This window comes from Anolis carolinensis, chromosome 3 (assembly GCF_035594765.1).
Source record: "Anolis carolinensis isolate JA03-04 chromosome 3, rAnoCar3.1.pri, whole genome shotgun sequence".
Classification (NCBI taxonomy): domain Eukaryota; kingdom Metazoa; phylum Chordata; class Lepidosauria; order Squamata; family Dactyloidae; genus Anolis; species Anolis carolinensis.
In genome coordinates this window covers 112,389,499-112,413,624 of record NC_085843.1, presented here as the reverse complement: position 1 = coordinate 112,413,624, position 24,126 = coordinate 112,389,499, and the positions used below count along the sequence as shown (strand labels likewise).

General features: G+C 39.5%; 2 protein-coding genes across 4 annotated transcripts; one reads left to right on the top strand and one right to left on the bottom strand.

The window, feature by feature from the left end:
- Window positions 1-1,192: 1,192 nt before the first annotated feature.
- unc50 (unc-50 inner nuclear membrane RNA binding protein) lies at window positions 1,193-12,172 on the bottom strand. Of its 3 annotated transcripts, none has more exons than XM_003218783.4 (6): window positions 12,018-12,172; window positions 6,837-7,120; window positions 4,183-4,303; window positions 3,298-3,437; window positions 3,114-3,215; window positions 1,193-1,569 (listed from the first exon to the last, which is right to left on the bottom strand). In XM_003218783.4, the coding sequence occupies exons 2-6, from the start codon at window positions 7,114-7,116 to the stop codon at window positions 1,433-1,435; spliced, it is 780 nt and encodes a 259-aa protein (XP_003218831.1). In that variant the 5' UTR covers window positions 7,117-7,120; window positions 12,018-12,172; the 3' UTR covers window positions 1,193-1,432. The 3 variants fall into 3 exon arrangements, with proteins under 3 accessions (XP_003218831.1, XP_003218830.1, XP_062833346.1); XM_003218782.4 differs by having other exon boundaries at window positions 11,863-12,065; XM_062977276.1 differs by having other exon boundaries at window positions 6,837-7,116; window positions 11,863-12,065.
- Window positions 12,173-12,323: 151 nt separating this feature from the next.
- LOC100567580 (cytochrome c oxidase assembly factor 5) lies at window positions 12,324-16,174 on the top strand. Its single transcript, XM_003218788.4, has 3 exons — window positions 12,324-12,503; window positions 15,591-15,674; window positions 15,887-16,174. Exons 1-3 carry the CDS (start codon window positions 12,402-12,404, stop codon window positions 15,926-15,928), a joined length of 228 nt encoding a protein of 75 aa, XP_003218836.1. The 5' UTR covers window positions 12,324-12,401; the 3' UTR covers window positions 15,929-16,174.
- The last annotated feature ends 7,952 nt before the right edge of the window (window positions 16,175-24,126 follow it).

The window sequence follows — 24,126 nt, the reverse complement described above, 5'->3', positions numbered from 1 at the left end:
TGGAGGGAAAGAGGAGAAAGAGGGGTGAGGAGAGACAATGGAGGTATGTAAGCTTTAAGGAGGAGGAGAAGAAGGAACCCCGCCAGCTCCTCCAGGCATTAATTGCACTTCCTTCTCCCTAACTGCACTCCTTGTTTTCATTTTTCTTATGTTAAGGATTGAATCAATCTTCCTGCAGAGTTGACTTGCAATAGGATGGTCCCTCTGCATCCACAAATTCAAACATTCACAGCTTGAATATATGTACGGTAGAGTCTCGCTTATCCAACATAAACAGGCTGGCAGAAATGTTGGATAAGCCAAAATGTTGTATAATAAGGAGGGATAAAGGAAAGGCCTATTAAACGTCAAATTACATTATGATTTTACAAATTAAACACCAAAACATCATGTTTTATAACAAAACGGAAAAGGCAGTTCAATACCCGGTAACGTAATAATTACTGTATTGACAAATTTAACACCAAAACATCGCAATGTATTAAAAACATTGACTAGACTACAAAAAAATTGACTACAAATATAGAATTTCATAAAATGAACTTACAGTAACAACATTGTCAAAAGTTAAATCCGTAAAAAGTTCAATCCTTGCTGCCTAGAGAAACAGCTGTGGATCTGCAGAGGAAACCGACTGCATTGGATAATCCAGAACGTTGGATAAGCGAGACTACTGTATATGTATATAATAGCAAAATTTGACTTCATCATGCTACTACACCCTTGTATATCATGGGATTTTGGTAATCACTGTGGGTTCTGGAACCAAAGCCCGGCAGATTCTGAGGGCCACTGTATTTTATTTAAGGGGTTTTATTTTATGTAAAATATGTACTTGGAAGTTACATATGCCCTAATTATTATTGCTGTGGTACAGTTTGTTCTCCCTATCCACAGATTTAACTTGGCATTCAAAAAAATTGACCGGTATTCTATTTTATAAAGTTTTATAACTGGGGTCACATAAAAAATTTTATGCAAGGAGTCACATGTTGAAAAAGTTTAAGAATCCCTGCTCTAGATTAGACAATGTGTGAAGAATCAAAGGAAGTCTACATATTTTGCAAGTAAAATGGAAGCAGCCTGAGAGACAAAGCTAAGGCAAGCAACTTAAAAGTAGATGGTTTTTTTTTTTTGGAATGACTTCATTTACCAGGCTTACAAATAACTTATTACTCTTCTAAGTCATACATAATTTTTTTAAAAAAAAACTTTATTACAGAGATATACAACTCTTTCCAGGAAGAAGGGAATGCAGAAGAATACAGAATTTTCAAGTTCGCAACTGTTAAATACATCTCTTCAAAAATTGCATATTTATGCACACTGATCTACAGTGAAGATCAAATTATTTACATTATTTTACAAAAGCATCTTCACCTATCCTGGCATTTGTACAAGAGGCGGCAACAACTCATTCACTGAGTTCAGTTTATTTCACTCTGTATGTATAGAAAACACAAAGCGCTTTTGTAAAGTTCCATCCCATGGCCAATGAAACCACGTAGAGCAGGATGTGAAGAGCAAACGGGTACAGAAGGACCACTGTGTTCTTCAGGAATGGCAAGGCTGAAAGAGCAAGGAACATTTCCTCGGAATACAGAATGCACTGACAAATTTAATCACAAGGAATTACACGGAAATCTCAGTTTGTGACTATCTTGTCACCCAAAAAATGTTTAAGAGAAACCAATCTTCAATAAAAGCCAAGCCAGCAAAGCATTTGCTACTCCTTTACATTATCAAACTCAAGGTTAGTTCAAGGGTCAATGAAATGGAACAAAAGTAGATATTAATAAGAAGTAATGTATAATTGGTTTTTCATACAGTCAGGTCCTGTCTGATCTTTGAAGCTATAGCCCAGGGGTCCCCAAACTTTTTAAGCAGAGGGCCGGTCCACAATCCTTCAGACTGTTGAGGGGCTGAATTATCATTTGGAAAAAAAATACAAACAAATTCCTATGCATACTGCACATGTCTTATTTGTAGGTCAACAACAACAACAATGAAAGAACAAAACAATATTTAAAAATGAAAACAATTTTAACCAACATAAACCTATTAGGATTTCAATGGAAAGTGTGGGCCTGCTACTGGCCAATGAGATAGTCAAGTTAATTAGGATTGTTGTTGTTGTGTGCCTTCAAGTCATGTCAGACTTTGGACAAGCCTAAGTCTAAAATTAATTATTTATTTACTGCATTTATTTACTGCATTTATATCCCACCCTTCTCACCCCAAGGGGACTCAGAGCAGCTGTATGTACATACCATATATTATATTATTAGCATAACACAATATTAGCATTATATGTTGCTATATTGAACTATACCACTATACTATTATATAATATGTAATATATAACATATAATTAATATTATCATATGGTATTACTATTATATTGTATAACATAAGATTATTATCAATATTATATGTATATACAATATAATATATTATTAAAACTGAGGGCGGGGGCCAGGTAAATGACCTTGGAGGGCCGCATCCGGCCCCCGGGCCTTAGTTTGGGGACCCCTGCTATAGCCTATCCAGTGACTTCAAAGTAGGGCAAAATAATAATAATGTAATGTAAGATGGAGTCATTGCAAGGAATTTCCACACAGCAGTTTATATAATAGTGATCTATCAACCCTTCATAGTTCCTATTAAGATTTCCTCTGGCTTCCAAGCCTTTCAGTCAAGTCTGTATTAAGGTACAACCCTCATATCCAACTGAGACACATTCCTGAACTTTCTGTGGAAATAGGAAACTGGATAATATCAAATTCTGTTGAAATCAACAATTTCTGCTTTAAGTTAGGACAGAGCTGCCATGAAAGACCTAAAATTATTAGAGAGGATACCTCTCGGTCTTCCAGAGTGACTCTCTAGTAACATTGGGAAGAAGCATACTACACACTCAACTGGAGGATTTAGAAATTACCAAGAGAGGAAATATTTTGTTGTAGGCAAGTAAATAAAACTGCCATACCGGTCCCATGGGTATGGGGCCATATTGTATACAATCAGGTCCACTCGCATATTGCATGAGAAACCACAGAAAAGACAAGGCATTTCTACCATTAATAAGTGGTAAAAACACTATCATTACTTACCACTGTACCCTAGAAATGTCACATAGATGTAATAACTAATTGCAATCAGCCAGAAAGTATTCCCAATGAAATAGCCAATAAATGAATCCAACATAATTACATCTGCAAGAAATAATTTATATAATCAGAATACAGCATGACAGTAAAACAAATACGAGTAGTAGTAAAGAAAAGGCTTACTTACAGTGAATGAAAAACAGCTGTATGAAATGCAAGATGACAAGAAGTGGATAGAAAGCATTCAAGTGAACATCAAAGGCATATCCCCACTCTACATCATAGTCTCTACTCTGATGCTTTGTCAAATACTTGTTGGAAATGAACCTTTTGATGGGGAGAGAAAATTCAAGATCAAAATATTAAATGACCAGGCAAAGCCAAGCTGTTTCAATATGACATGCCATCATTCTTTTTACTGCAATTACATACATGGAAAAAAGATAATCACTGTTTATCTGTTGCAAAATCCAATCTGTTTCTTGTACACATAAAAAGCCTTGTAAAGATCTTGTAAAAGTACTGATAAAGTATACATAGTCATTTGATTCTCCAGAAGCAGGCTAATAGAAATACAAATGTACACTTCCATAACCTTTTCTTCAAGATTCAAGATAAGATAAAAGTTTTCTTTACTTCCATATAAGATACAGTATAAACGTTAGAACCCACTTTTCTAGCCACTATGTCATCTTGGTCAAGTGTATGCATAGATATTATGCACAATAATTAGATAAACATACTGACTAAAGTAGAAGTAAATGGGATACAGTAGCTACAAGTAGTTATATGGCTGTGTTCAGAATCAATGGTTATTGGAGCTAGTAGCATTCTTCCTGTACATTTCATTGTAAACTTTTTGTTTAGCCAAATCTTGAACTGAAGCCTTTTTGCTGGGACAGTACTAAATATCTAGCCATCAGGTTATAAACATAGTTTAAAAACAAACCCCAGTAATTTCCTGAGTATGTTTACTTAAAAGTACTTCTTTCCTAATCATAAAGTTGCATACAACACAGTTCAAGCATATAAAACCAGACTCACTTCTACTGAGGTTGCTTTAATCGCTTACCACATTAAAGTCGCAATTAGGAGGCCAACTCCTACACAGTCTATAAACACAACCCAAAGCAGCAGCTTGATGGTTTCCCCAAAGGCCAATCCCAACACAAAGCCAAATCCTATAGTGGATACTGCAGGAGAAAGACAGAAATTCATAATGAATTCTAGGCATGCTAAATACTCGGCTTTACAGTAATACCTGCATGTGTTCAAGATTTCCGACTTCTTAGATTCCTCCAGTTAGGATGACCCACAACTCCCATTAGCACGAATTAACATCTTATACTGTAGGGCACCAGACTGAGGAAGGCTAATTTAGATATTCAAGTTCAAATTATGTTTAATTAAATGTTGAATTCATGGTTTACAGTAACATGTATTCATTCCCTGTAAGATTGTTCCAAACCAACATTTAATAGTCCCTTGCTGTGAACAACGCTGACAGATTGAAAATTATGGCTTGCATTTGGAATGTTTCCATAACAATTTTCCAGGCAGACATACATAAGCTTGTTAAACTCTTATTCAAAGATACTCTTACTTTCCTTTCTTTAAAAATTAACTAGGTATTCCAGTTGTGTGAATAAATGAACAAAGTTACAAGACTGAAATTACTAACTCACTGGAGGCTGCCATGCTGGATAAAGAGGAATGCGGCTTTTCATCTTTGGTAACTTGCTTCAAACATAAGGCAAGGCACAGAGGAAGGACAGGAATTCTTCATAACCAATGCTAGCAGCTTAGTCCTTCAACACAAAGCTGGGCTAGTTTATCTCTTTGACTTTTTGTATGTTTTTAATTATATTGTAATGTTTATTTCTTAAGCCATCTTGTGTCCCAATCTTGGGTGATAGTTAGGTTATAAATTATGATGGTAAGAAGAAAAAGAAGAGGAGCAGGAGCAGCTTTTTCTGTTATGTGATTTAAAAATGTTTCCAGCTTTTGGTGAATGCGTCAGACTTCTTGTGCATGTGTATGGCAGGGTACCACTGCTTTCCTCTGAGGTCAAGAAAGCCTGATATTCCTAAGGTCAGCTAAGGTCACTCCATGGCTGGGTGGGGATTTGGACCCTGGTCTTGCATATTTGTAGTTTAGCACTCAGCACCACACTGGCAACAACAGTTGCAAGGGAAGGAAGCTGTGCCTGCAGTTATCAGACCTCCTCACCATTGGCTATGTTGTCCAGGTCAGTTGGGAATTAGGCCAACCAACACACACACACACACACACACATATATACTGGGAAGGCACAGGCCTCATCTACATTAACCATTTAATGCTGCTTCAAACTGGTAGCAAAAAAAAGTGTTTTTGCTGTGCAAATGAATACATAGGAAATACTGGAACCAGACTGAGGCCCAGATGGTCATTACATAAACCACACTGCATTGATGCACATTAAGGGCTTTCTTTTGTGTGATCTTGTGGGAGTTTGTATTCTGGCTGCCGCAGTTTTGCAACTAGCTTCAAATTGCATTAAACTATCACTGTAGATAGATGGGGCCACAGTTGCCCATCCCTAACAGGTAGAAATTATATCTGCATTTTTCAGTTACTTTGTACCAGTCTTTGAGGGACAAATTTAAAATATCAACAGATTATTGGGGAGAATCTGTGACAGATTCAAGTCTTGCTCATAGGTGAGACTTATGTAAGAAAATTACACTCACTGGAGAAAAAAAATAAAGCAAGAAGATGACAATCAGACTGGTTTTGTAAAATATTTGCGTACAATGTGGGTGGCTCTAAAAAAGTCACACAAGGTGGTGGGTTCACGGGTGAGAGGATGCAGGCACTGTCTTTTCTACTGTGTTTGTTACGGTCTCTGTATGTTGTCTGTTCTGTTTGTAAATGTATATCACTGTTTTTCCTTTTTTAAACTAATACAATTTATTATTTGGGGAAACAAAGAAATTACACTGAAGTTAGAAAGTAAGCTTTATCTATGTAAAAATCCTAGGAAAGGTTTCCCCTGACATTAAGTCCAGTTGTGTCCGACTCTGGGGGTTGGTGCTCATCTCCATTTCTAAGCCGAAGAGCCGGCGTTGTCCATAGACACCTCCAAGGTCATGCGGCCGGCATGACTGCATGGAATGCCGTTACCTTCCCGCCGGGGCAGTACCTATTGATCTACTCACATTTACATGTTTTCGAACTGCTAGATTGGCAGAAGCTGGAGCTTAACAGCGGGCGCTCACTCCACTCCCCGGATTTGAACCTGGGACCTTTTGGTCTGCAAGTTCAGCAGCTCACCGCTTTAACACACTGAGCCACTGGAGGCTCCTGAAAATCCTAGTCATACTATAATCCATAGTTCACTGAAACAGCATTGTCTTGGTTGATGAGACAACAATGGTGATGTAATGCTCATATATGATTCAATTAAATGGTGAGCATAAGCACAAGTTTTACATATTAACAACTCTGCCCCTGGTGACGCAGTGGGTTAAACCTTTGTGCTGGCAGGACTGCTAACCTGAAGGTTGGGTTGCTGATCTGAAAGTTGCCGGTTCGAATCCGGGGGAGAGCACAGATGAGCTCCCTCTGTCAGCTCCAAGCTCCATGCAGGGACATGAGAGAAGCAACATCAAACCTAGCTTTAACCTAGTGTTGCCCCAATACACTTGGTTTACAAATCATCTCACAAATTCCTCATGTACTCACCACAGAGCCAGATACTTAACAATACAAGGAAGGCTGGGTCATCTCTTGCCCACTGGTCTTTTGTTTGTTTCCTGTACTGAAAGTTTCTATACACCATCTGAGGTGAGGTGAAGAGATAGAGCATCTGCCAGAGAGCAAACTCAAAGTCCATATGCCGGAAGTGGAAGAGTCTTCTCAGGTATTTGTAGCGCTTTGCCCCGGCTGTGTGCCTTGCTGCTTCCCTTGAGTTTAAAGATTCATTGCCATGATCTCGGGAATTAAGGGAGGTGGTAGGCAACATCTTGCTAAAAAGAGAAAGAAAAAGGTTGTTAAAAATATGACATATGGCAAAAGAAAAAAAATGGAAGTGGCCGTGTTTAGGCTGCCAAGATGAACACACTTAAGAGGGAGCAATTCCAAAGAAACACAGTGAGACTTATTTGATTCCTTTGTTCCATCTCTTATTTATGTGATTCCTTTGTTAGGCATGCAATAGCAAGGTGAACTTTTATATTTTCTTTACTGAGAAGGATATGGTGATTGTGCACACACGTTCTGTCAAGGGATACAAGGCTCTATCTGTGTCTTTGTCCTATGAGCATGCAAACACCCTTTTATTCAGGTAGGCTTTTAGTAGCTGACTGGTGGCAGAGAACATTTTAAAAAGTAAATTGATGCTATTGCCGTTTAAACTGACGATTTTAAACTGCAGTTGTGTGTTAACATTCATATTTTAATTATGCTTTGGCATTACAATATTTCTGTTTTTACTTACATTGCTCTTTTTATTTTTAAAATAGCTACACTTGTCTTTAGTCTTGTGAGCTGCTTTTGGTTTTAGTCCAAGGGGGGGAAAACAGGCAATTACAAATAAACAAATAAATAAAATACTAGCAGTCATGCTACAAAACCATCCAGGGAAAGTTCATGAGACTTATAGCCCAGTTATCAATATACTTGGATGAAGTTTGCTTCCTTGTCAGCATGCATACAATAACATACTCCTGGTATTTCACTATACTTGTATTTTTTTAATACTACCTGATTTACCCAAGGGTAAAAAACTTGACTCTGGATAACAGGGTTTGAAAATCACCTCAGCCATGGAAACACACTGGGTGAACTTGGGCAACTCACACTTTCTCAGCCTCAGAGAAAAGCAAAGTCAAACCCCGTATGACTAAGAAGAACAAGGTTCTTCTTAGTGCTACAGCAGAAGTGACTTGAAAGGATACAACAAACAACAAGGCTATCATAGAAGATTTAAAGAGTTAACATTACTATGAGTGCAAGGGTGCATCTACACTAGATCAACACCACTTTAAACTGTCATGTCCGAATGTGGTGGAATGCTAGGAGTTGCAGTTTCACAGTCTTTAGCCTTCTCACCTCACCTAACTCCCAGGATACTATAGCATGGAATCATGGCAGTTACAAGTCGTGTTAAACTGTATTAATTCTACAGTGTAGGTGCACCGCAGGACTTTTGTCCTTAAATTCACTTCTGTCAAAAGCTTTAAAGTGACACTATAACTATAAACATTACAAGCACAATAACTAGTTACAATTACGGTAATTGGAAGCATCATATAAAGACAGTCAAATTATCCGCCTGGAGGTCAGCAAAATCAATTCTAGTCTTTGGGAAAATAAAGGGGAGTTCCTTGCTATGTCCCACAATTAAGATTTTTCCACTAAAATTCTACCACAGTTATTATACAGAGAGGAAATATGGGGTCAGGGTAACACAAATCAGGTTGAATGTATCCAGAATAAGTTTGTAAGAGCTCTTTTAGCCCTTCCCCCAGATACCATCTGCCTTGTTAAGGCTTGAATTGGATCTTCCCTCACTTAAGGCCAGAATGCATAAGCTTAACATCTCATATGGGAAGAGACTCCTGGAAATGGAGGATGAGAGTATAATAAAGCAATGCTTGATGAAACAATATAAGCGGGGAGGTTGGGTTCAATACTGGTTGGCCCTGCTCCATCAGTATTTTGACAGGTCAACAACAACTCTAATACAGTTGGACAAGAAGGCGATTAGAGATAAAATCTTTGAGATGGATGCATCTGACAACTTGCGGACTAGTAAACATCAAGGTCTACTTGGTATCCTCTACTAAAGAGTGACCAATATCGTCAACAATATCATCAAGACTTAATGTTTGTAACCCTTTTAAAAAAACATCTACAGCCCTGTGCTTCAAACAATGCCATCAAGCTGGATAGACTCACAGCGGTTCTCAACCTATGTATCTCCAGATGTTTTGATCTTCAACTCCCAAGAATCCTAATAGAGAGTAAACTGGCAAGGATTTCTGGGAGTTGTAGGCCAAAACGCTTGGGGACCCACAGGTTGAGAACCACTGGGCTAGAGGGAGGATATAGAGGGATCCCACATACCCAATGACTTTGTATTTGTGGGTCGGGGGGAAAGAGTAGATTTAATACACTATCTGTTCCATTGCCCTTTGTATAATGACCCTAAAAACTATCTTCTGGGAGCCCTTTTGGAAGAAAGGGCAGCATGGCAACAGTCAGAAGTTATCTGACTTGTTAGTGAATTATTTCAAAAATATAACATTAAAGGTTGCCACATTTGTAGTCGCAACCCAAAAAATCTGAGCTAAATTAGTAAAATCCACAGCAGAGACTAGAAATAGAGATAAGTTTAGGATGATACAAATCAGACATTGTTATTGTTATCATATCATTGCTATTATAATTTTAAAGAGCCAGTATATAGAATAAGTTTTAATGTTTATTTTGGAAAGTGTTTATTGTACTTTTAAAGGTTGTATATTATTTGATGTCATGGCCTATGGCTGGTACAATAAACCATTCATTCATTCAGTTACATATAGTCTGTCTTGTATCTATAGGTTCTCTAACTACAGCACAATTTTTTTTAATCCAAAAGCAAACATTGATTTTGCCATTTTTTATATGGGACACCACTTTACTATATCATTGTATATAATGGGACTTGAGCATCCATGGATTTGGGTATCCATTGGTCCTGAAACCAAACCCCAATTGATAACAAGGGCCCGCTGTACACAATACACCATTCACTGCCAGTATTTGCTCTTCATCGAACTAGAAATACAGGTCTATCCTATACACTTTCATCCCATTCTATTTTAAATGCAAACGCTGAAAGAGCAATAGAATGAGAATGTATGGTATTCACTATCCTTTTTCTTGAAGAGCAAAGGTATCTCCCCACAAACAAATGACCTGACCACAGATGACAGATTCACATGGTTAATACAAGTTTGAGATAATTTGAAAACCTGTGCTAAAATAATTAGGACCATTGCAGATTACTGACACAAGCCTCAATCTTGCTGTAAATTAGTGGTTTTCAACCTGTGGTCTGTGGACCACCAATGGTCCCCAAGAACTAAAATGTGGTCTGCAGCCTCACTGTTACTACACTGTTGCAACGAGATTGATTGGTCTTGCGAAACCCTCTTAGTGATGAGGCAATGGAGATGTCAGGAGGGGAGAGGCTGACTAACCAGGAAAGGCACAACAAGAAGCCTCCTGACTGCTGCTTCTCCTTCTCCTCCCTCCTCTTGAGCGGAGCCATTCCATGTAGCGCCCAGAAGCGGGGGCGCCTTGGTGTCTTCATTTTTAGGCCTGTTCTTGGGGTTATTTGGGGTGGTGTTTCAGAAAATTGTATGGGATTGACCACATCAGCTCTAAATTATTCAATATGGTTTTCTGTGGGCGAGCAGATGGCACCTACTGGATGGTATTTTCTGAATCAGCACCCCAGATAACCAAACTGAATCTAAAGTTGACCAAAAACAGATTTGTAACCCTTTTGGTACTAATGTTGGAGAATGTTTCCTGATCAAAATGGTCCCTGGTCAAGAAAAGGTTGGGAACCATTGCTGTAAACAAACAGAAACACTTACAGCATATAAAACAAGATTGACATTTAGATCAATCTTTTTGTGTGTCAGGAGCGACTTGAGAAATTGCAAGTCACTTCTGGTGTAAGAGAATTGGCCATCTGCAAGGACGTTGTCCAGGAGATGGTCAGGTGTTTTGATGTTTTACCCGGGAAGTTGGAGCTGACAGACAGGACAGACGGGAGCTCACCTCACTCCCCGGATCTAAACTGCTGACAGTCCTGCGAGTACAAGGGTTTAACCCATTGTGTCACTGAGGACTCCCAGATCAAGCTGAGATGCAGCATCAAAACAGAGCTTATTACATGAATTCACCTCTTCGCTCAAGAGGAGGAGGCTGATGGAGTATTTTGTTATTAGTTCTTAAGCCTGTGGTTAATTGATTGATTTGTATGGTTAGTGTACTTACGCTCATTATTGTATTATGTTTTGTTGTTGTATGGTTTTAAGTTGTTGTATGGTTTCCTTGCTATGTTGGAAACCGCCCTGAGTCCTTTGAGGAGATAGGGCAGTATATAAGTTTTATTATTATTATTATTATTATTATTAATATTATGAGGTAAATAAATACTGTACTTCTATTGCAGTCTAGATATTACTTCTTGATAAGAATCTGATTTTTATGACTCTGCAAAGCATTTAGAGATGCCAGGCTGCATGATCCTATAGCTCTATTAACTCTTACCAAGTAACAAACTTTCCTTTGTATGTCTTTGAAGTGTTCCTTTGTAAGGAGAGAAGGAGATGAGGCACCTAACCTCATGGATGTTGTGGAAACACAGCAAGAGGGAAGGAGTTCTAGTATAAGCTACTAACAACAACAACAACAACAATAAATAAATAAAAAAGAAACACGAGCCACTCTTTTCCCCCACTGCCTTTAAAATTAGGGTTCTCATATAGTTAGCTGCATCCCACCAGCAAAGTGGAAGAGAACTGATCCAAGGAGGAAGAGGGTTGTATCAAAACAACAGTCTGGGAATTGTAGTTTCACAAGGTGTTGAGCTTTCCGCGCCAAAGAGTGCTCGTGCCTCCCAAACTACAACTCTTTAGCAATGGCACCCATGCTCCCATCCGTGCGGGGCGGGGGGCCTGTGTGAAAACCCGAGGAAAGGACTCACTTGCCTGCCGTTATGGCCCCCTCACGCGCCGCCTCCAAGCTCCGCCCCTTTCTCTCAGTTGCGCGCGAAGGAGCTCGGGGGGGGGGGGCTCCTAAGAAGCAGCCGCGCGCCCCGTGAAGGAGAGGGAAGCACCCCTCCGAGCGTTGCCAACTCACCCAGCTGTCTTTCAGCTGCTTCCGGAAAGAACGCGGCAGTACGCAGGCGCAAAACGCCCGCCAGTCGCGCGAGAGCCTTCCCTGTCGCCAGCGGTGCGTGGCGGGGAGTCTTGACAAGCAGGCCTTGAGTGCGCCTGCGTGATGGAATGCGATGCCGTCTGACTTCAGCTCCCAGAATCCCTGACCATTCCACCAAGACAGCTAAGGCTTCTGGGAGCTGAAGTCCAAAAAATCTAGGTTAGCTAAACTGAATCTCGGGTGTGTCTTTAATTTCATAGCTCTACGAGTCGGGTAAAGGTTGCCTGGGCTGGAAAGGGGTGTGGTCTTCCGTGCGCCTGCGCAGACTAAGGGCGAAGTAGGGGCGGGGGTAGCTCCTCGCCCGCGATGCCCAAGTACTACGAAGAGAAGGAGCGGGACGGGCGCGCGTGTTCGGGGGTGCGCGAGGACTTGCGCACGTGCCTAATCGAGAGCAGCTGCGTCATCGAGGTAGAGTCCCAGGCGCCCCTTATGGGGTTCTTTTTGGTGCTTCCAGGAAGGGAGGACAAATAAGAGGCAGACCTCACTTCCCACATCAGGCAGCTTGAGACGCATTCCCTGATGACAGTGGTCCTCTGAGTATTTGGACTTCAGTTCCCACAATTCCTGACAGTTGGCCAAGCTGGCAGGGGCTTCTGGGAGTTGAAGTCCCAAACTATTGCTTTATGCAACTGGGAGTAGTTACAGGCGCCTTTCTTTTTCTGTGGGGTTATTGCCCCTCCATGTTATTTTATTTATTTATTTATCATGTCAGAAACAAATTGAGAATACAGTTATAATGTATAGAAAAACTACAAACAAAGTTAAAACATTGGCATTATACTAAATGTCCTTTGACCAGAAGCTGTGCCTCTGGTGTCGCTGTTAGAAGGTCCTCCATTATGCATGTGGCAGGGCGCAGGCTGCATTGTAGTAAGTGGTCTGTGATTTGCTTTTCTCCACACTCACGTGTCGTGGACTCCACTTTGTAGCCCCATTTATTAAGATTGGCTCTGCATCCAGCTTGGATCGTTACCTTGATGTGGTGCTGGGGCTTGAGTGCCTCAATGAAGCCATGAGCTATACTGTGCAGGGCCACCCAAGACGGGAAGGTTATGGCAGAGAGGTCAGACCAAGCACGATCCCTGGGGAAGGTAATGGCAACCCACCCCAGTATTCTTGCCATGAAAACTACATGGATCAGTACAACCAGAGAAATGTCGATATACCATCGGAAGATAGGACCCCCAGGCCGGAAGATGGTCAAAATGCTACTGGGGAGGAGCAGAGGACTAGTCCAAGTAGACCCAGATGTGATGACGCAGTTAGCTCAAAGCCGAAAGGAAGGCTAACGGCCGACGGTGATGGAGGTGAAGGACGAATCCAATGTTCTAGAGATCAACACACTATAGGAACCTGAAATGTAAGGTCTATGAGCCAGGGAAAACTGGATGTGGTTATTGGTGAGATGTCAAGATTAAAGATAGACATTCTGGGAGTCAGTGAACTGAAATGGACTGGAATGGGCCACTTCACAAAAGATGACCACCAGATCTACTACTGCGGACAAGAGGAACACCGAAGAAATGGAGTAGCCTTCATAGTTAATAATAAAGTTGCGAAAGCAGTGATTGGATACAACCCAAAAAATGATAGAATGATCTCAATTTGAGTTCAAGGCAAGCCATTTAACATCACAGTGATCCAAATATATGCCCCAAACACAGCTGCTGAAGAAGCAGAATTAGATAAGTTCTACGAGGATCTGCAGCACTTAATGGATAACACACCAAAAATAGACATTATTCTCATTACAGAAGATTGGAATGCTAAGGTGGGCAGTCAAATGATAACCGGGATCACAGGCAAGCATGGTCTGGGACAACAAAATGAAGCAGGACGTAGGCTGATAGAATTTTGCCAGGAAAACTCAATGTGCATAACAAACACTCTCTTCCAACAACCTAAAAGACAGCTTTACACATGGACTTCACCAGATGGTCAACACCGAAATCAGATTGACTACATCCTTTGCAGCCAAAGGTAGCGGACATCCATTCAGTCGGTGAAAGCAAGACCTGGAGCTGACTGTAGTTCAGATCACGAACTTCTTATTACAAAATTTAGAATCAGACTAAAGAGAATGGGGAAAATACACAGACCGATTAGATATGATCTCACAAATATTCCCAGTGAATATGCACTGGAGGTGAAGAATAGATTTCAGGGACTAGATTTAATAAATAGTCCCAGAAGAACTATGGACAGAAGTCCACAACATTGTTCAGGAGGCAGCAACAAAGTACGTCCCAAAGAAAAAGAAAACCAAGAAGGCAAGAATGGTTGTCTGTTGAGACACTGGAAGTAGCCCAAGAAAGAAGGAAGGTGAAAGGAAACAGCGATGGGGGAGATATGCCCAATTAAATGCACAATTCCAGAGGTTAGCCAGGAGAGACAAGGAACTATTTTTGAACAAGCAATGCATGGAAGTGGAAGAAGATAATAGGATAGGAAGGACAAGAGATCTCTTCCAGAAAATCAGAAACATAGGAGACAAATTTCAGGCAAAAATGGGCATGATCAAAAACAAAGATGGCAGGGACCTAACAGAAGCTGAAGAGATCAAGAATAGGTGGCGAGAATATACAGAAGATCTGTATAGGAAGGATAATAATATAGAGGATAGCTTTGACGGTGTGGTGAGTGAATTAGAACCAGACATCCTGAGGAGTGAGGTTGAATGGGCCTTAAGAAGCATTGCCAATAACAAGGCAGCAAGAGACGACGGGATCCCAGCTGAGCTGTTTAAAATCTTGGAAGGTGATGCATGCCATATGCCAGGAAATATGGAAAACACAAGATTGGCCATCAGATTGGAAAAAATCAATTTATATCCCCATACCAAAAAAGGGAAACGCTAAAGAGTGCTCAAACTTCCGTACAGTGGCACTTATTTCCCATGCCAGGAACATTCTGAATGCACTAGTAAAACCACTGATAATGTGTGCTACAGTGGTCTGTTACCTATCTTACCTACACTGCATCTGCTAAATTGCAGCACAGCATTTCCTTATTACTTTCTTTTCTAAAAAAAAAAAACGAATACTTTTCTCTACTGTTTTCTGTGTGGAATGGCATGTTGTACCAATGTTGACCTATCTTATATACTAAGACAGGTTTGGAGGATCCCATCTTTTGGCGTTTTTGTTAATTTAGAAACGGGTGATTCAAAACTGGGACTTTACAGTGGTGTTTCAGGGGCTATAGAAATATTTCCCTGAAAAATCTGATATTTTAGACATACCGTGAAGAAGAGCTTTTCTTTCTGCAGTATTTTTTGAGAGGAAGCCTTGTTGCCTTTATGTTGACTTTTAGATTTTTTTTCTTTCTGCTGCTCATTTGTCCTTTTAATTTTCCTTTAATGCTGGTTTTGGAGATATTGTAAGCTGCCTTGGAAATGCTTCATTTTGAAAGATGATATATCACTGAATAAAATCTCATTTCTGTGCCTGCCTGAATAAATATGTTGAGTGCTTATTCTGATATCTTTTATGACAGGAAGGGAAAAGCCCAAAACAGTGCTTGAAGGAAGGTCATTGCAGAGGCTTGCTAGTTACATTTTTTGAATGCAAACGATCAATGGTGAGTTGGGGTTTTTTTATGTAAGTCTTTTTAAAAAAGGAAGAAATTGTTCATAAATATTTAAATAAACAGCTATTTATTTATTATTACTTCAAGAGATATAATAAAGATAACATTCTGTGTTTTTTTTGTAAGACAACAATGCTAGGAAAATTGCAATCATTTTATTAGCATGTTATAATCCTAATGTATTTTTTTCTTTTCCTTAACAGTTGGACAACAGAGCAAGATTTAGAGGACTGAAAGGATACTGAAGCTTCTTATTACGCAAAACAGCCAGCATGGGTAATGTTGGATGCATTAGCACCTCTGGTTGAATAAAGAGACTTAAATCAAGAGATTATGCTGTTGATTCCCCATCCCAATCCCCTTGACTCCTATGAATATTTTTTGTGTGTAAACACTAAATAATTGAAGCTGCTGTGTATTAAAAATATTAAAATGAAAAACAATCCTATGTGGTGACCATATATTTTTAAATAAAATATTTATCTCCATAATCACTTCTGTGAACTGTTTCATCTTGGATGTCACTTTTTCTGGCAAATTCAAAATTAAGTTAATTTTATATACGAAATAAAAACTTCTAAGAAGTATTTTTTGTATTATTGCCTTGAGTCTACTATATTGCTTATAAATATTCTGCTTACTCAATGTATAATACAGCGAGGCAGAATAATTAAAAAACATATTTTCATGAGAGACCAGTTCTCCTTTCCAGGAAGGGATATTCACTTGTAGAATGAGCACAATGCAGAAGAATAAATAAATAAATAAACTACACTTTTGACACAAAATAATAATAATTTATATTCTGCCCTTCTCCTCTAGAGGACTCAGAGCAGATTACAGTATTTACATACGTAGGCAAACATTCAATACCTTTACAATCATATACACACAAACAAAGGCAAATGCTTCTCCTGTTATTTCCGGCTTTGGAGATGGTGCTCATTTCTGGCTCTGGGAGGTGCTCTTTATCCATATATTACGTCCAAGAAGATTGTATATCCATATCTGGGTCCTCTAATTGTTATGAATAGCCCCATCTGGATCAGAACCATTTTTTTCAAGCACAGTAATTGCTACTATAAGTGTGTGGCACACGAAATTAGTGAAATTTTTCCTGAGCACTTGTTGCCTATCCTATTGACTTCATGTATTCTTTTGCAGTATAATTTTGACATGTTTTAGCTTTCATGGTCTCCCGATTTGAGATAATAGCAGGGAACCTCTGGTAATCCACATATATTGTAACTCCACCCCTCTCCACATGGCTGGTGGTAAGTGTTTATGCCTAAAACATCTGGAGAATGCTGAGACAAGAGTTTTGTATAAGTATTATCTCCTCACAGGTAAAAGCTAGATTTAATTTTGTCTAGAACAGTTGTTCTCAACCTGTGGGTCCCTCGGTGTTTTGGCTTACAACTCTCAAAAATCCCAGCCAGTTTACCAGCTGTTAGTATTTCTGGGAGTTGAAGGCCAAAACATCTGGGGACCCATAGGTTGAGAACCACTGAGCTAGAGTTTACTGATTCAATCCTTGGCTAGTTTACATCTTATTATTTAATATGATAGTTTGAGGTCCAGTATCTTCTTCCTTCCCCCTCTCATTTAGGGTTTAACAGGCTTCTTGTTCTAGGCTCTTTGTTGTTTTCTCTTTAGGCAAGATTATCAATTCACATGGTTTTCCATATCATCTTTATGCTCATGGTACTCAGCTGTCTTTCTCCACTCCAGAACTCTTTTCTGACATTGAACATTGAATTACAGCATGTCTTTCAGCTATTTCAGCATAGAAGCTTCGTCATCACCTAAAACTTAACATGCCAAAGGCATGCCTTTTTTATTACTGTGTATGGTTGTGAGAGCTTGACAATGGAGAAAGCTGATAGGAAAAAAAAGTTTTAAATGTGACGCTGGCATTCTGTGGATATCATGGACAAAAAAGACATTTGGGTCTAAGAGCAAAGCATGCCTGAACTCTCACTGAAGTCAGATTGGCTAAACTGAAACTGTCATATTTTGAATATATTGAAGAAGACATGACTCATTGGAAAAGACAATAATGCTGTATAAAGTGGAAGACATCAGGGGAAAAAGAAGACCTCATTACAGGTGGTTAGACTTATTCAAGAAAGACACAGCCTTGGGTCTGTGAGCCCTGGGAAAGGTTTTTAATAATAGCGTGTAATGGAGTCTCACAGTCATAAGTGGAAGCCAGTTTTATACTATATCACAAAAAAACCAAAACAAAATAAAACAAAAAACCCCAAATGTGTTTCTTCTCCATACATGTGTGGAAATTAATATCTGTATATTGGAACTGAGGGTACCTGTGCTCCAAATAAAATGACATTCTAGATTCACTAAAGACTAACAATTCATTTTGACACCCTTGTTGTAAAATGTGTAATTTTTCTAAAATAAAATGTCTGTCTAAAAAAAGGTGACTTAAAATATTAAAAGTTATAAAAGGTTAGGTTGCATCAGTCCAACAGTTCCCATCTTCTGAATTCTTAAATACTGAAGAACCTTAACTGCAAATGGTGACATCTTCAAAACTATCTCTTCCAATATGTTATCTCTTTTTACAACTTTGCACATGCTGATTCCTTTATGAACTCTACAGGTGTTAATGGTTAACCACAAGTGGAAGCATGAAAGTAGAGGAAATAGTTAATTTTCATACTTATCTAAATGTGCTTCTGTCAGGCCTAGCAAACATTAAATCTCTTTTTTATGCCATGTCCTTTTTAGAAAAGGAAAGCCTGCTTTCAAAAAAATAGGTGAGGTTCTTACTAGAAAATGTATAACCTTTTCATGTATGTCAGATAAAGGCAAATAACTATGACTTATATGCTCCTTTTGGAGTCCATCTTTCCTAATGTATTCATTATGATCCCTGAATCCACAGAATTAGAACCAATACTGATGTTTCTTTTATCAATTTCTGACAAAATATGCCTCTCTAGGTATTTTCCAGGTCCTACAATATGCCTCTATGGCAATCTTGGGCCAGAAGTCTTTCATTTTAATGGGGTTCACTGTTATCTGTGGTTTCACATGTCCATGGAAGTCTGGGAATGTGTCCCCCATTAAAAACTTCACAAGTTAAATCTTTCCAGTGTCTACGTGTACTTCATAAGGGTGAAGTGCTTCATAGTAGTTCAGTTGTTCCCAACCTTTCTAATGCCGTGACCCCTAAATATAGTTCCTCATGTTGTGATGATCTCCAACCATAAAATTATTTTCGTTGCTACTTTATAACTATAATTTTGCTACTGTTAGGAATGGCAATGTAAATATCTGATATCTGATATTCAGGATGTACTTGTAGTTCCTTCAAATGATTCAGCTCAGACTTCCACTTCTGGAGCTTGAGCATTAACTGTTTGTTAATTTATAGCCCCAACAAGAGAGACCAATTGAATCAATTACCAATTTTTTCAATAGGTCTATTTTAGTTGCCCTTGGCATTTTGAATATTAGTTTCCTGAAGGCAAGAGAACCTGTGTTGTTCATGAGAATCATTTGGTTGGACAGAATTGTAACTTCCATCAGCAGTGTAGTGTAAAAGAGCCTAATGTAAGAGGTGGAAAGTAGTATAACTGGCATTTTTGCTGCTTTCTCCATTCCTCTCAAGTTGATACTGGTGATTTGATGTGACCTACATTTCTACTCGAGTCAGTTTTTAAATGATAGGGCAAGTCATCTTACTATAGAGCCTGTATGAGCCTGAGCTGTTCATTTGGCTACCTTTTCAGTTGCTAAATACCTCTTTAACTCCAGAGAGATCCCTCTCTAATTACTAATTTTTAGAATTGGAATTATTAATGATACTTGTTAGGTACGTGTTTAAATGCAAAAACAGTTCTATGACATGCAGTTCTATGACCATTTTCATGTGGAAACTGGTGTTCACCAGAAGAGGGGAGCTCTAGATCCTATGCATACTTAACAGAAGTAAATCATTTTATGAGATTTTAATCCAGTCCCTAGTAAATGGATACAAAGTTGTAGGATTAATGTATTGTAGTCTCAATGGAAGCTTCTAAAATTCCTATAGCATTTCTGAAATATTTGTCTCTTGCAAGGAGTACATCATTACACATGTCATACTTAATATGAAAAAATAACAGAGTTATGTTTTTAAAGTTATACTCTTGCTATTCATTGTCTAATAGAATATCTACTGAAATGCTTCAGAGCTCCATTGATGAAAAATAGCATTTGACCCTGAAATAAACTCCCATGATCGACAGCTTTGTTGGTAACTGGAACATTGCCAGGCTATATGCATTTAACATGAAGTGACTAATATATCCTAAGTGAAACTGTAACTCGAAATTTATGAGGGACTGAGCAATATCACAAAAAAGGGACTTAATGGCCTTCTAAAACTTGAGAGTGAACTTCTGAACCATTGTCTGTTTCCAAGCACCTTAGCAATCAAAGATAAAAAGATGCTTCAAAGATGTTTGCCTTATAATCATATGTCACCCATTTGCTGTTTTCTCATTTCTTTTTCTCTCTCTCATACAGTTATCTCAGATCTTGTACCCAGAGTAAAAATTACATTGGGTCATACACACACTTTGAGAAAAGATTCAGCAACTGGTGAATTTTCTCTTGAACAATACTGTATTTTAAAAAGGCATTGATGGTTTCCGTTTAGTGAGTTACATGCATATTTGTTAGGTAACGATGGGTGAGCAACTTTCAGAGCCATATATGTTCCATGTGGACCTTGGAAATTAGGTGGAAGTCTCTGCTTCCCCATTACCAATCAGCTCTCCTTCAGCACCATATTTCAAATGAGCCGATCATCTTCCTACTATATTCATGTGAGAACTTGGCTGTTAATTATGTACAACTGAGACTGAGTGAGACATAATAAGGGTGGGAGCCTTTCACTGTCCAGATGTTGATTAACTGTTACTCCCACTATACTTCATCACTGCCCAGGTCAATGAAAGTTGATGGGTAATGGATTTCACCAGCATCTGGACATCCCCGGTGCCTGGTTTATGAGATTATTGCTGCCTGCAGCTCCCAGATTTCAGGGTTTAGCTCCACTTCTTTAGTCTTCAGCATGGGAAGAAGGAATCTCAAGATAAAAGCAGTACCTCAAAAATGTATATATTACAGTGTGTTGCTGGCAGGCTTTGAATGGCTGCCATACACTCTCCAAGAGATGTGAGCCATGGTGGCACAATGGTTAAACCCTTGTGTTGGCTGAACTGCTGATCTGAAGGTTGGATTGCTGACCTGAAGGTTGCTGGTTCGAAGCCGCGAGATGAAGTGAGTTCCTGTCTGTTAGCTCTAGCTTGCGGAGACATGAGAGAAGTTTCCCAGCAGGATGGTACACATCTGGGCATCCCCTGGGCAACGACTCTGTAGACGCCAATTCTCTCACATCAGAAGCAACTTAAATTATGTTCTCAAGCTGCTTCTGACACGATAAAAAAATTCTCCAGTGGGTCCAAACATCAATTGGAACTATCCCTAGGTTTAAAAATTTGGCAAACTTACTGATGCCCTGTCAGGAAAACAGAGAAGATTTGCAGTGTGGCTTTGGAAGAGTATCTGTGGCTTCCTGCAATGCCACTGCCTCTCTGTTGCTTGTGATTTTTGTTGTATGCTTTCAAGTTGTTTCTAGCTTAAGGCAACCCCCAGGTAGGTTTATCACAAGATGTTATCTTGGCAAAATGTTCTTCAGAGAGAGGTTTGCCTTCCCCTCTTCTGTGTCTTACCGAAGATCATCCAGTGGGTTTCCATATCTGAGTGGGGCAGCAAATCCCAAACTTTTTCATATTTGGAACCCTTCAGAATACATTTTCCCCACAGAACCCTAACTCTATCCCTAGTTTTTACTACTACTACTACTACTACTACTACTGCTACTACTAACAATATTATTCTTATTTCTTACCCACCTCTCCTTGTGGCTCAAGGCAGGTTATATTTCTAAAAGCACTGTGAACTAAGCATTTTGAACCCATAAATTTTGTCTTTCACCTGTTCCTATTGCCTGGGTGTTTTGTATAACATAGTTTGGAAATAGGTTTGGAATTAAAGAGAATATTTGAAATATAACCACAAATGTGAGATTCCCTGAACCGAACTGAATAAAGGGAACAGTATTACTCTAGTATTGATAAGACCAAGAACCTTCTGGACATTACTAGAAAAACTAAGAGTGCTTTAGTGTGCACGCGCAAGGAACTTTCTTGGGACTTCCATGCACCTTCCTTGGAGAGGTTGCATTTGATAAAACTTATTTTATCCACACTCCTTCTTCCTTTGCATGGAGACAATCAAATAGCTGGCCTCATGCGGTTTAATTTTACAATCTGTTTTAAATTTTATTTTTAAATATTTTTTCTAGAACTCCTATGAGTTCCACAAAATAGAATTTAGGAATCGCTGGAGTGCAGATATAAAAACACTGGTCTTATCGAACACCCAAGCCACTACTAGACTATGCTGGCTTCCTCTGTTGTTCTGCCGGAGGAAGTCCCAAAACTGGCTGCTCAGTACTGTTGCTGGGATCTAGGCTGCATCTACACTATAGGAGGGATGCAGCATGACCTCACTTTGACTGCCATGGCTTAATGTTATGAAATCATGGGAAGTGTAGTTGCACTCCGGCAGAGGAGGCTACAGGCAGCCCCATGCTTGAGCTATGGGAGTTGAAAGTGATGCCAAATGGCACCAATTCGCTAGAGTAGCTTTTTGTTTTGTTGTTTATTTGTTCAGTCGCTTCTGACTCTTTGTGACCTCATGGACCAGCCCACGCCAGAGCTCCCTGTCAGCTGTCACCACTTCCAGCTCTTTCAAGGCCAAGCCATTCATTTCAAGGATACCATCCATCCATCCATCTTGCCCTTGGTTGGCCCCTCGTCCTTTTTCCTTCCATTTTCCCCCAGCATCATCATCTTCTCCAAGCTTTCCTGTCTTCTCATTATGTGGCCAAAGTATTTAATCTTTGCCTCTAATAACCTTCCCTCCAGTGAGCAGTTGGGCATTATTTCCTGGAGAATGGACTTGTTGGATCTTCTTGCGGTCCAAGGCACTGAATTTGCGGTCCAAGGCACTAAATTTTCCTCCAGCACCAAAGTTCAAAAGCATCTATCTTCCTTCGCTCAGCCTTCTTTGTGGTCCAGCTCTTGCATCCATAGGTTACTACAGGGAATACCATTGCTTTAACTATGCGGACCTTTGTTGCCAGTGTGATGTCTCTACTCTTCACCATTTTATTGAGATCGGTCATTGCTCTCCTCCCAAGAAGCAAATGTCTTCTGATTTCTTGGCTGCAGACTGCGTCTGCAGTAATCTTTATGCCTAGAAATACAAAGTCTGTCACTGCTTCCACGTTTCTCCCTTTATTCGCCATTTATCAATCAGTCTGGTTGCCATAATCTTGGTTTTCTTGATGTTTAACTGCAACCCAGCTTTTGCACTTTCATCCTTCACCTTGGTTATAAGGCTCCTCCGCTCCTCCTTGCTTTCAGCCCTCAAAGTGGTATCATATGCATATCTAAAGTTGTTAATGTTTCTTTCAGCAGTTTTAACTCCCGCTTTGGATTCATCAAGACCCACACATCACATGATATAAATGCATACAAGTTTAACTGCATACAAGTTGAATAGGTAGGGTGAGAGGATACAGCCCTGCCGTACTCCTTTCCCAATCTTGAACCAGTCTGTTGTTCCGTGGTCTGTTCTTCTTACTGTTTCTACTTGGTCGTGATACAGATTCTTCAGGAGACAGACAAGATGACTGTGACGTAATGTAAAAATCAAAGATGATATGTGCCACGCAGGTGAACAATAAAGAACAAATAGTTTATTCTTCTTAAATCCAGAACATGTGTATAATGTGCTCACTTGCACCAACGCACATAATGTCCTTTTATGAGAGCTTTAAAACAGTCTTTCCTTCGTCCATGTGGATGAATTCCTTCCAGGAGCTCACAAAGTAAGAGCACATTTCAAACTCTGTCTCTCTCTGCTTTATTCTTATTTCTTAGCTGAAGCCTGAACAAAACTGCAACAGTATCAGAAACTCCCAGGCTTAACAGCTCTCCTGACATGGCTTAACCAATCAGCTTCATGCATCTTATTTTGTAGTTGACACACACACATTAAATGATTTCTTACATATGGCAACAGTGGCTTGGAATCCCCATACCACCAAGAACTTGCCACAATTTATTATGATCCACACAGTCAAAGGCTTTAAAATAGTCAATGAAACAGAAATAGATGTGTTCTCTTTGACTGCCATGGCTTAATGTTATGAAATCATGGGAATTGTAGTTGCCTGGCAAAGGAGGCTAAAGGCAGCCCCATGCTTGAGCTAGGGGAGTTCAAGTGATGCCAAACTGCATCCGTTCTCTAGTGTTGCTGCTGCACTCCAAGCCTTGGGGCTGTGAAGGCGGCTATG

Bases quoted from the DNA above. Each gene is read 5' to 3' on its own strand.
- unc50 (XM_003218783.4), bottom strand. From the start codon at position 7,116: ATGTTGCCTACCACCTCCCTTAATTCCCGAGATCATGGCAATGAATCT. The intron at 3,438-4,182 runs GTAAGCGATTAA...CCCCATCAAAAG, and splicing joins CTAATTGCGACTTTAATGTG to GTTCATTTCCAACAAGTATT. The intron at 1,570-3,113 runs GTAAGTAATGAT...TTGCTCTTTCAG, and splicing joins GACATTTCTAGGGTACAGTG to CCTTGCCATTCCTGAAGAAC.
- LOC100567580 (XM_003218788.4), top strand. From the start codon at position 12,402: ATGCCCAAGTACTACGAAGAGAAGGAGCGGGACGGGCGCGCGTGTTCG. The intron at 12,504-15,590 runs GTAGAGTCCCAG...CTTTTATGACAG, and splicing joins AGAGCAGCTGCGTCATCGAG to GAAGGGAAAAGCCCAAAACA. The intron at 15,675-15,886 runs GTGAGTTGGGGT...TTTCCTTAACAG, and splicing joins TTGAATGCAAACGATCAATG to TTGGACAACAGAGCAAGATT.